Below are 13,547 nucleotides of genomic sequence, written 5' to 3' on the forward strand. Positions count from 1 at the left end.
CTAAGTTGAAAGCTAGATTGGTTGCTAAGGGCTTTCTACAAAAGCCTGGAGTTGATTTCACTAAGGTGTTTGCGCCAATTGCAAGCTTGGAGACATTGAGACTTGTTGATGTTGTTGCTAATCTAAAAGGTTGGGAGACATGCCAAATGGACGTGAAATCAGCTTTCCTTAATGGACCTTTACAAGAAGAAGTATACGTGAAGCAGCCACCTGGATTTGAGAAGAAAGGTGAGGAGTGGAAAGTGTATAAACTAAACAAAGCTTTGTATGGGCTGAGACAGGCACCTCGAGCTTGGAACACTCACATAAACTCTTGGCTCATTGAATTTGGATTTCAGAAGTGCACGATTGAGTTTGAGATCTATGTGAAACAGGTTGAACAACAAGGTGTTCTATTGGTCTGTTTGTATGTAGACTACCTGCTTGTAACAGGAAGTACAACAGAAGCTATCGAAGGATTTAAAACAAGAATGAAAGAAGATTTTGAAATGACCGACCTTGGTAGTTTGTGTTACCAATAAGGAGTATTGGTAAATCTTGAAGAAATTTGTTTTGATGATGCTACAAGAAGTTTTAGTTGAAGAAGATATTAGAATTAGTTAAAAGCAATTTGTAGAAATTAAATGTAGTAGGAAATTCTTGTAAACCTTGTAAACTTGCATTTTTAACTGCAATAATCGATTATGGAATGGCAATAATCGATTATCACAGAGTCATACAGGAATAATCGATTATCTCTTCATATAATCGATTATCACATTTTGAAAACCCTGTAACGGACTTGAATAATCGATTATCACTTACAATAATCGATTATTCATGGCAGTTGGGAGCTGTCCTTTGGCACTCAGTGTACTTGGCTATATATTTTGTTTTGGAGAAATTAGAAAAAAACGTTGTTGAACAGAAGCTCTTGCAGAATACTGTTTGTCAGAGGAAGTTCTCAAAAGCTATAGTTCAAGTTCCCTTGCTTGGTCTCGTGAACAGGAGAGGCTCGCGTGTCGTGTGTCGATAGTCGGAGCAAGCTCTCTTCGAGTTAGCAAGGTGCTCTGCCTGGTCTCGTGAATAGGAGAAGCTCGTGTTTCGTTTGTCGATAGTCGGAGCGGTTCTCTTCGAGTTGGCAGAGTGTTCTTCTTCCGGTTCGTTCGTCGAAGGAAGGTTTATTTATCTGCTTTATTCACTATTTCTTGTAATCTGTTAAATAACTTTTTAGTGAAAAAGGTTAATCACTATTTATAGTGATTAACGACTGGACGTAGATTCTTTTGAATCGAACCAGGATAAAAATTGCTTGTGTGATTTTCTATTCCCTACACTCTTTATCTTTTACGCATATCAACTGTTTGATAAATTTTCTCTAAGAAAATTGTTTTTCTAAAACGGACCATTAAACTTGATTTGTGACCGTAACACGCTTTCCGAATATTTTATTCCGCTGCGCGACTCTATAACGGTACCGATTGTTCCAACAGTTTGGGTTACTTCCTTGGACTAGAATTTCTGCGAACTACTGATGGAATGCTTGTGCATCAGAGAAGATATATTAGTGAAGTCCTGAACAGATTTGGCATGGAAGGCTACAACAGCGCGAACGTACCAGTGTTGGCTAATACCAAGTTGTCTATCCAAGCTGATGACAAAAAGGCTGATGCTACCTTGTTTAAACAGATTGTAGGATTACTCAGGTATGTGTGCAATAGCAGACCAGATATTAGTTATGGTGTTGGGCTGGTAAGTAGATTCATGAGTGATCCTAGACAATCTCATCTCTCCACTGCCAAACATATATTGCGCTATCTAAAAGGAACAATTGATTTTGGCCTCTGCTTTCCCAAGAAGACTGACGGAATGACTGGGGTGTTAAAAGCTTGGAGTGATTCGAATTGGTGTGGAGATCAAATGGATAGAAAGAGCACGTTCGGCTATGTAGTTAAGTATATGGGAGCGTCATTTTCCTGTTGTTCAAAGAAGCAGAGTGTTGTAGCACTCTCATCATGCGAAACTGAGTATATTGCTTCAGCCAAGACTGCATGCCAGTGTGCTTGGCTAGAGACAATTCTGGATGAGTTGAAGATTGAATGCTGTAAGCCAATCCAGCTATTGATAGACAACAGATCAACTATAAACCTATCTAAAAATCCCATCTCACACAGTAGAAGCAAACATATACAGACCAAATTTCATTATCTAAGAGAACAAGTTGGCAAAAGAAGACTGGAACTAGTGTACTGTCCTACAGAAGATCAAATAGCATACATCTTCACCAAAGCTCTAAGGCAAAGCAGATTTGAGAAGCTAAGAGATTGTCTTGGAGTTAAATATATAAGGAGTTTAGTTTTAGAGAGGTGTGTTGAGAATATAAAACAAAACTCCTAACTGTCTTAACTGTTTTACGTTACAGTTAGATGTGCATTCATTTGTTGTTATATACATTGTCTTGTACTTTCATTGTTGGTTAATGAGAAATACACTACACTCGTTTCTCTTCCTCTTTGTCTACTGTAAAACTCTCTGCATAATATTGTTGTCTTGGAACAATAAAGATTTGCTTAAAGATCTTCTTTATTGGGTAAGAAAACAACAATGTCATTGACTGCATATTGAACATCTGACCTGACAGACATACCATCATGTTTTTGAACAGCAACAAAAACACTTTCTGTACTGATCACATAGGCTTACTCAGATATGTTTCAAATGTGCACACTGCTTTTAAGAAGTACCAACTAGATTGGCTACAAATAAGAAACTTCATCTCAGTTAAAAAAAAACAAGGTAATACAAGAAAAGGAACTATGGTAACACTCACCATCAGCCCTTCACATATACTACATGTACTTAAAGTGATAATACTTCCAAACTAACGTGATAATACACACATAAAAACCATTAAAACTACGTTGCCATCTACGTTGTCTTGATGACGTTGTCTCCATATAGATGAAAGAATCTTTACTACTGTTATCAGAAGATTGATGGCTTCCGGTTCTTCTGATTCACAATGAGAAAATCTTCCGAGCCTACAAAATACATCACGTGCAGCACGGTATATCAATAGTATGTTAAAGTGAAAATCAGTTCAAATGAAGCATCTGCCTCGTTCGTCAAGAAAGTAATCTTCATTTTTCTAATGAATCTGTTTGATTTTCTCACCTCTACATGGAATACTGCATTGTTTGAAACCTTCCTCTGTGATGATTAGAACAAAGAAAATATGCTCTTCTTTTTCTTCTTCTTTTTCTCTTGGTTTTTTTCATGGACGGAAGATGGCATACCTACACCTTCCTTGATATCCACGTCTGATAATTCAGAATCAAACCCTTTTGATGAATGGTATTCATCTAAGTTAAGATATCTATTAAACACTGTTGAAATATTCATAATATTATCACCCTGCAATCATTTCAGAAGGAAATAAACAGATGAATTCAAAATGTTCAAAATAAAGAAATCAAATCTAAAGTAATAGGACAGTTCAGAAACAAATGGAGATGCTCATTGTATCATTGGAAAAATTTGGACAATATATCTTTACCTGTTCGTAGACGACCTCAGCATCCGTATCATTACTCTGATGGTATACCTTTCTCAATGACTCCGATGGGGTGAAAGTATCGTAGAAGGTATTTATATTTTGTTCATTGTTAACATAACCGTCATGAACAAAAATATTTTTCAGGAATTCCTCTTCCTGGGTAGTTTCATATGAAATATGCTCAATGTTAGATTCATTTCTAAAATAGGCATCGTGATATGAGGAGTTTGGGAAAGACGTTTCGTCTTGCTGTAAGGTCGTTCCCATTCCAGAAAAAGTACTTCTCTGAAAATACACACAAGTATCAATTGTCAGCATTTTCACATGACAGAGTGCTAATATGTTCGTGAAGAATGTTTCAGCTTACCGAATCAATGCCTCCTGCTATTGACTGATTCTCATAGCCAGGAACCATGATTCTACTGCTCTCCCCTTCATCACCTCCAACTTCAGTTGTTCCCCCAGGTTTCTTCATCAAGCGACACAAAACGAAAGTCCTCTGCAAAATAGATCATAATCAGAAGTTATTCCATACAATTCAAAGAAATGAAAAGCCAAAACGAATCAAGAAATGCTAAAATGACGTGATCATTGGAACTTCTTATAAATGCTAAAACTTAAAATATCCACTGATATACGTCAAAGGCTATAGAACAATGAAGAAAAATCAAGAAAGACTATTTCCAGTCAGTGTTAAAATTCTCCAAAACGCATACCAACCTGGCTTTCGTGAAAGGTAACAGCATGGTATTCATGAATAACCCAGTTGGACTTCTCAGCACGTGAAACGCGGCCTTTGTAGTAAACGAGAGTCTTTTTTGTGGCAATGAGAATGTTGGAGTCGGAGCTCCAAATCTCACGATCTTTTCCAGTGGGTTTCCAGAAGCCACACTTGGTTGTCCTGTTAATCCTTTTACTGTTTGAATACTTGAAACCAACAGGACTGAAGAAAAACCATTCTCGAAAATCGAATTGCACGTCTGATTCCCCGAATAACACTGTTTCAAACAAGAGAAAAAGTAAACATCAGTGAAGAAATTATAAGAGAAAGATAAAGAACAAGTGATGGTTGCATGAAGATGCATGAAGTGTTAGAGGTTTAGATTATTACTTGGTACGTCCCAAGGTTCCACTTCACAAAGGTCGATGTCGGGGATGACGTGGACTTGTGGATCATCACCCAGCAACCTGTGTCTGAGGTAATAGTCGACAAGTTCTTCTTCTGTGGGTCTGAAACCAAAACCTATAACATCCATTGTTGTAACAAAGATAGGAAGATGAGAAGCAAAGGTGGTGAAGCAGCTATTAACAAAGCTCAGTGTTTGTTTTGTGTTGTGTTGTGCTGTCGCAATGAATTTATAATGCAAAAAAGTCATTGACTGACTTTACTCCTTAGCTGACAAGTTACAAAAAGGAAAAGCATAGGAACTTATGTTGTGCTGTTAAGTGATGTGACGAATATATAATATGTAACAAATGAAAACGGAACATTCTAGAGGTTATATATAATAATAATAATAATCAACAATATCCTAATAATCCCAAACAAAAATTATGTTTGGATATCATGACCAGGAAACTTTCAAATTTTCACCTCACTGTAATACTTTACTTGCTTTAAGAACAATTTATTTTGCATTATGATTTTCCACATAAATAAATATATATATATATATATATATATATATATATATATATATATATATATATATATATATATATATTATTTTTCGTTACATAACTTATATGGTAAATAATGAAGAAGTTAAGAACAAGAAACTTCTGCCCACATGTCACTTTCTAATAAATATATTTTTTAAACTAATATGAAAGTAGATTTATGCACGAAATTTCCATTAAACAATTTTAAAAGAAAAAAATAGACGTTAAAATTAACTTATATTACAATTAAAATTGTAATATATAAACTAATGTTAACTCTATGATTTGTGGTTTATTATTTTATTGTTGATATTTCTTTATTCAATGACCAATCATTTCAATTCCTTGCTCTTCCAACAACAAAAAATAGACAGAAAATTGTTTAATTAAATATGGCCACTTTTGCTTTTCTTTTGGTGGTTTATTGTTATGGTCCCCTTTACTGAGAACTTGGTCACAAAGTTTGATAACCTTTTCAAGATTTGAGTAGAGTCATGCAAACTTACTAACATTTTGGTATCTGTTTGAAACTTGTTTTCAAAGGTTTTTCGTTGCTACCATATCCACTGTCCTTTTCTATTTACTTGTGACTTTTGAGTCAATTTTTCTTTCGGGTTGGTCCCACCAATCCAAGTCATTGTATTTGTCCTTTGGTGTATTTAATGGTGTGGTTTGTTATGGTTCCTCAAGCTTATGTACAAAAAACACGGAAACTCAGTTTATAAAAAAAATGTGATTTCATAATAGCCACCATAATAAGTTTTTTTTATGTCCTTAGGCTCATTTATAAATGGTAGTTTCTTGTAGTTTACCCTTCTAAGTCATTTCATAGTACATAACCTTTGTGTCTGATGCCCTAGAAATGGTGTAAGAATGGTGTAGGAAAGATGTATGAAAGTTGTAGGATTGAAGTAGGAATGGTATAAGAAGATTGTAAAAAAGATGTAAGAAGAATATAAAATAAGTGTAGGAAGGATGTAAGAAGAGTGTAAGAAGTATGTAAAAATGTTTTAGAAAGGGTGTAAGAAGTGTGTAGGAAGGTTGTTAGAAGAATGTGGGAAGAGTGTAGGAAGGGTGTAAAAAGGGTGTAGGAAAGATATAGGAAAGTTGTAGGAAAGGAGTAGGAAAGGTGTAAGAAGAGTGTAAATAGGTTGTAAAAATAATGTAAGAAAGCTATAAATTAGTGTATGAAGGGCGTAAGAAGAGTTAAGAAAATGTAGAGCATTGGAATACAAAGGGTGTAGAAAGGGTGTAGGAAGGAGGTAAAAGTAGTGTAAAAAGAGTATAAGGAGGATGTAGAAAGAATTTAGAATGGATGTAAAAATGTTGTAGGAAGGGTGTAAGAAGTGTGTAGGAAGGTTGTTGGTAGGTTGTAAAAGGTTGTGGGAAGAGTGTACGAAGGGTGTATTAGGTTGTAGAAAGAGTATAGAAAGGGTATGGAAAATGTGTAAGAAAGTTGTAGGAATTGTGTAAGAAAAGTGTAAGAAAGTTGTAAGAAGGGTATAAAATAGGTGTAGGAATGATGTAAGAATTGTGTAGCAATGGAGTAAAAAGAGTGTATAAAGTGTGTGAGAAGGTTGTAGAAAGCGTGTAGGAAGGATGTGAAAATGTTGTAGGAAGGGTGTAAGAAGTGTGTAGGAAGAATGTTGGAAGGTTGTAAGAATGATATGGAAAGACTGTAGGAAGGGTGTATTAGGTTGTAGAAATTGGGTAGAAAGACTATAAGGAAGTTGTAGGAAAGGAGTAGGAAAGGTATAAGGAGAGTGTAAGAAGGATGTAAGAGGGCTATAGAATATTGTAGGAAGGGTATAAGAAGAGTATAGTAAGTGTAGAGGAAAAGTCTACAAAGGGTGTAGAAGGGGGGTAAAAGGGGTGTATAAAGGGTGTAAAAAAGATATAAAAAAGATATAACTACCATTACCAAATTTTTTTCTTTTTTTTTTTTTTTTTTTAACATATTCATATTCATGATCATAACAATAAAGGATTAGCTCCCCTTCATCAAAGTCAAGCAATTGGAACCATATTTCTAACTACAAAATTCTAGAAATCAAGTTGAGTTAGCTCCCCTTACCTCTTGAAGGCTCAAACACCTTAAACTCTTCTTCAAAGAGAGCAACTCATCTCCTCCTTGCTAGACCAAGTCAGCCTCCACACTTAGGACACTTAGGATTTCGTTCACCTCCCACCAAGGACCTCTCTACTCTCCTCCAAAACTCCAAATCTGATTTGGAATTAAAAGAAGATGCCTTAGACAACTAAGGACCCATGCACTTGGCACTTAACAATAATAAACAACCAATGGACCATTCTAAACCATTTTCCAGCCCTAAAACATGGTAGGAAAGTCTCCAAAGGGTCCCAAAATGTTCTCCTAGTGCAGAACACAACCTACTCACTCCAAAAAGTTGCAACTTGTAAAAAAATTACACCTAAAATTAAGGTTGGACGCTAGCCCCTAGATAGCAAAACTGTCACGTTTTCCCCAGCTCGGTTAGACCCCTTCCCGAAGTCCAAAATATGCGTATGAGTAGTCAAATTGAAGCTCTTTGAGTCTAGTTTCCAATAAAATAAGAATCAACTCAATTGATATTTTACTAAGAATAATAATTTCACTCCCCAGAGTCCCAAAATATTTTCGAAAACCAGGCTCTGATACCAAAATGTAACACCCTACTATTTTAAAGGGTATTACTGATAGTAGAGACTAAATTAATTTGATATCTCTTATAAACAATCAAACTTTATTTCATTTAATCCAAAGTACAATACCAAACTTACAAACTTTAAACAATATAGTCTTCACCATTGAAATTTCAACTTATAAGTTTTACACAACATAATCTTCCCCATACAAATTTATTCTTTTACAAAAAACCCCTGAAAGTTTTTGCCCGCATCTCTCTCATCTCTAAGCTTGTTCAACCGCATCTGCAACATTATCTAATCACATATAACATGAGTTATATGATCATAGTACAAACAAATAAGGGTAAGCCAACCTTATCATAAAATCATTAAACTTGTAATAAAAATATTATAATCATGTATTTTTGCAATTGATAAAATATCATTATTCCGATGTCATTAATTCATCATTATCAAAGTCATCTTTCCCATTTCCATAAATCTTACAAGTGTACCATGCTTACTCATGAAGCCTTATGGTCAGACCGCTCTCTGCCTGCTTCCTTAAGCCTCACTTATATACTATGTCTTACTTTCTGAAGCCTTATGGTCAGACCCCTCTCTGCCTGCTTCTTTATAACTTACGAATCATATGTTTATGTCAAAGCCTTATGGTCAGACCACTTTCTGCCTGCTTTCATAAACCTCAGGTGTTACTTTGCTCATACCAAACTCTCATGGTATAACTCGAACATACTACTCCCGGTAGTAAACATCATTTCATAAGTAATGATTTCTCATATCCACTCCAACATTTCATAAAACCAACAATTCATACCCTCTTATCCACCTAACTCAATCATGTTCATTCTTTAATCAAGAATTTATAATAACCCGTTTTGGTATCAATAAATTAAACATATTACCATATATTATGCTTCATATTATAAACTCATTTTTGCCCATAACGAGTATAACTCAACATATTTTCACCAAACAAAGATCATGGATCAACCAAAATATATCAACATATCGTAGGAACTACATATTAAAGTCTGGGCTCAATGTAATAATAAATAAAATATATATGAAATTTTTACCATGATAATATTATGCATCTACAATCAACTTGTTTTATTTTATTTTCATCCTAGTAGAGATTTTTCTTTACTCCAATTGGTCACCGGAGAGGACCCAGATGTCTGAACGCATCAAACTCACCTTCGACGTCAGCACATATGACTAGTCACAACTGACTGGACCAGGCCAGGGCTGCTCTATGATCAGGGATGTGCCAACTCAGGTTTTTAAGGTTCCTCTATCCTACCAACAAAGGGAGGCCCTCAATAATTAATCAATTTATTTATTTAATTTATCTACCTTGTTGTCTTATGCTCTAAATCTAAAATGTCTAATTTTAATATTTTTACTTCATCTCACAACAACCTCAAACAGTATCTGTATATCTATTTAATACTCATATATAAGCAATTACAGAACCCTTACTCCAGACCTTCCAACAAGATCAATTTCAGCCAACAAACTCATTCAATAAATTCATCGCATCTCAACATGTACAATTTAACAGTTTCAGTTATAACACCCAATATAATAAAAGTCATAAAACAGTTTCGCAAGAGAACACCAGTTCAACATTCGTATATTTATAAATTCATACAAAAATAATTAGTTGCCCTTACCATCAAAATAATATTAATATAAAAATTCAGGGGAAACAAGAAGTTGAATCTGGCAGAGCCGGTTAGACAACTTCTCATCCTTCCACAAAGATGCAATAAAAAAAATAGATAAGACAATAAAATTTCTGGGGAAACAAGAAGTTGAATCTGGCAGAGCCGGTTAGACAACTTCTAATCCATCCAAAAATACAATATAATTAAATAACACGAACATTAACATGTCTGGGGAAAACAAGAAGTTGAATCTGGCAGAGCCGGTTAGACAACTTCTAATCCTTCCAAAAATGCAATAAAATAAATAAGTAAAGCAATAAATAGTTTGGGGAAACAAGAAGTTGAATCTGGCAGAGCCGGTTAGACAACTTCTAATCCTTCCAAAATACAATAAAAATAAATAAGGAAAGCAATAAAATGTTTGGGGAAATAAGAAATTGAATCTGGCAGAGCCGGTTAGACAATTTCTAATCCTTCCAAAATACAAAAATAAACAACTAATAACATACAAATGGCATAACATAATCAACATCACATTTTACAACTATCACACTTAGATATCAACACAAAAGCATACTCTCATTTGAATTCAAGATCATACAGAAACAAAATACTCCATATTCAAGATTTAAGAATCAGACAAAAGCAAAATATAGCATATTCAAGACTCAAGATAATACAAAGGGAAATACTCAAAGTTAGCTCCCCTTACCTCTATTCCAGACTTAGTTTCCTCTTCTCAAACCGTTCTCCGGAAACCTCCAGAATTTCCCCTCTTCAACTAGAATTTACTCCAACTCTCTTCTCTCACAATTTCTCTAGAATTTTGGTGTAAATTTCCAGCCTCCCCCCTTGGCTATTTATAGTAAAAAAATTTACTATTCATTTTTACTATTCATTTTTACTATTCATTTTTTTATTCATTTTACTATTACAAAAATAATTTTTTATTTGCAAATTGGTGAATTCTGATCTCAATGCTACGTGTAACACTTATCCTTTCCAAAAATATTTTTTTTTTTTTTTTTTTTACTATTCACTTTTTACTATTCACAATTTACTATTCACAATTTACTATTCACTAATTTTTTTTTTTTTTTTTTTTTTTTAAGTATCTAACAAATATTTTCAAGGATCTTACAATCTCCCCAACAACATTTATTTTCGTCCTCGAAAATTATTTATTTAAACAAAGACTATTTAACAAAAGATTACTTACAAAAGAGATATGGATTTTCGAAAACCATTGCTCTGATACCCAATAGTGTAATACCCCAATTTAGGCGTTACAATTTATTTTTCCACAAAAATACATATACAACTTTTCTTTAACAATTTTCAACACCAACAAAATATTAAGTGATTTATTACAACACAAGTCTTCTAAAATAAAATTTCACACAGTTCATAAACTTCTGAAATTTAAAATTCCACTTATCAAAGTGTTACAACTTCACCTTATCTGACTTACTTACCAAAGTAGTACAAACCAAGTTATTCTCTCTACTTATCAAAGTACCACCGCAAGACATTATTGTCTACTTACCAAAGCAGTACGGTATAATTAATTTGCCTACTTACCAAAGTAGCATGAAACAAGATCTTCTGCCTACTTACCAAAGTAGCGCAACAAGACAATACTGTCTACTTACAAAGTAGCACAGTATAGTTAATCTGCCTACTTATCAAAGTAGCCCGATTTATATCATTCTCTTTATCTCTTCCTTCATCATCTCATCCTGCCTACTTATCAAAGTAGCACAAATTAACCAAATTACCTTTTTCAACATATTATTTATCGACAATCTGAACCAATCAAACTAATCAACAACATGTTTAGATTATATGGTAAGATTTTCAGTCCAATTCAACGGTTAATGAGGCAGAAATCATCAATTTTGTATAAATGATCCAAAAACATAAATTAAGCAATATTGAAATCCCTGAGAAGTTACGAAATTAATATCCCTAAATCGGTACCTCCGATCTAAAATCCGAACGGTCGAAGTATGTCCCTATCTGTTACGCGCTTCATACTAAAGTTTTCAAGTTAATCTAACGGTTTACTAAGTAGATATGAAGGTTTTACCGAGCTAACTCAGAGACAGAAATTTAAGTGGTTCTCGGTTAAACTCCAAATACGGAATGAATTCTTCTAAGCACAGACTTCTAATTCCAAATCTGAACGGTCAAGATCACCTATTATGTCTTATGAACTCCATACTAAAGTTTGGGCTCAATCTAACGGTAAATGGAATATACATGAAATTTTTACCAATATAACGTAAGAACAGAATTATAGTGTTCATCAAATATTTCAAACTTTCGAAATTTCTTTCTCTAAGCATACACCTTTAATTACAAATCCAATCGGTCACAATGTATTAATATGTCTTAGGGATTCTATATCAAATGTTGAGGTTGATCTAACGGTCAAATAGGTCAGAATTCTATATTTTACTGAGACAACTTAGTAACAGAACTACAGGGGTAACTAATTTACTCAAACTTACAGGATTTATTTCTCCCAGTACAGACTTCTATTTTCAAATCCGAACAGTCAAAGTTTAGTAATATGTCTTAGGATTCACATATTAAAATTTTAGCTAAATCCAACGGTAAAAACAATTAATAGAAATTTATCACCACAGTAACTCGAAAATAAGAAATTATAATCATGAAAACCAAATTTTACACAAGTCAATATATAACTACCATTACCAAATTTTTTTCTTTTTTTTTTTTTTTTTTAACATATTCATATTCATGATCATAACAATAAAGGATTAGCTCCCCTTCATCAAAGTCAAGCAATTGGAACCATATTTCTAACTACAAAATTCTAGAAATCAAGTTGAGTTAGCTCCCCTTACCTCTTGAAGGCTCAAACACCTTAAACTCTTCTTCAAAGAGAGCAACTCATCTCCTCCTTGCTAGACCAAGTCAGCCTCCACACTTAGGACACTTAGGATTTCGTTCACCTCCCACCAAGGACCTCTCTACTCTCCTCCAAAACTCCAAATCTGATTTGGAATTAAAAGAAGATGCCTTAGACAACTAAGGACCCATGCACTTGGCACTTAACAATAATAAACAACCAATGGACCATTCTAAACCATTTTCCAGCCCTAAAACATGGTAGGAAAGTCTCCAAAGGGTCCCAAAATGTTCTCCTAGTGCAGAACACAACCTACTCACTCCAAAAAGTTGCAACTTGTAAAAAAATTACACCTAAAATTAAGGTTGGACGCTAGCCCCTAGATAGCAAAACTGTCACGTTTTCCCCAGCTCGGTTAGACCCCTTCCCGAAGTCCAAAATATGCGTATGAGTAGTCAAATTGAAGCTCTTTGAGTCTAGTTTCCAATAAAATAAGAATCAACTCAATTGATATTTTACTAAGAATAATAATTTCACTCCCCAGAGTCCCAAAATATTTTCGAAAACCAGGCTCTGATACCAAAATGTAACACCCTACTATTTTAAAGGGTATTACTGATAGTAGAGACTAAATTAATTTGATATCTCTTATAAACAATCAAACTTTATTTCATTTAATCCAAAGTACAATACCAAACTTACAAACTTTAAACAATATAGTCTTCACCATTGAAATTTCAACTTATAAGTTTTACACAACATAATCTTCCCCATACAAATTTATTCTTTTACAAAAAACCCCTGAAAGTTTTTGCCCGCATCTCTCTCATCTCTAAGCTTGTTCAACCGCATCTGCAACATTATCTAATCACATATAACATGAGTTATATGATCATAGTACAAACAAATAAGGGTAAGCCAACCTTATCATAAAATCATTAAACTTGTAATAAAAATATTATAATCATGTATTTTTGCAATTGATAAAATATCATTATTCCGATGTCATTAATTCATCATTATCAAAGTCATCTTTCCCATTTCCATAAATCTTACAAGTGTACCATGCTTACTCATGAAGCCTTATGGTCAGACCGCTCTCTGCCTGCTTCCTTAAGCCTCACTTATATACTATGTCTTACTTTCTGAA

At 34.0% G+C, this 13,547-nt stretch overlaps 1 protein-coding gene across 1 annotated transcript; it reads right to left on the minus strand.

Annotated features, from left to right (window-relative positions):
* Nucleotides 1–2,736: 2,736 nt before the first annotated feature.
* On the minus strand, nucleotides 2,737–4,894 carry LOC148191448 (NAC domain-containing protein 91-like). The gene is made up of 6 exons (XM_088102144.1): nucleotides 4,647–4,894; nucleotides 4,256–4,533; nucleotides 3,903–4,034; nucleotides 3,536–3,820; nucleotides 3,154–3,393; nucleotides 2,737–3,020 (listed from the first exon to the last, which is right to left on the minus strand). Exons 1-5 carry the CDS (start codon nucleotides 4,789–4,791, stop codon nucleotides 3,199–3,201), a joined length of 1,035 nt encoding a protein of 344 aa, XP_087958270.1. The 5' UTR covers nucleotides 4,792–4,894; the 3' UTR covers nucleotides 2,737–3,020; nucleotides 3,154–3,198.
* Nucleotides 4,895–13,547: the final 8,653 nt, after the last annotated feature.

This window comes from Vigna umbellata, chromosome 11 (assembly GCF_029865625.1).
Source record: "Vigna umbellata cultivar VRB3 chromosome 11, Vumbellata_1.0, whole genome shotgun sequence".
Lineage (NCBI taxonomy): Eukaryota > Viridiplantae > Streptophyta > Magnoliopsida > Fabales > Fabaceae > Vigna > Vigna umbellata.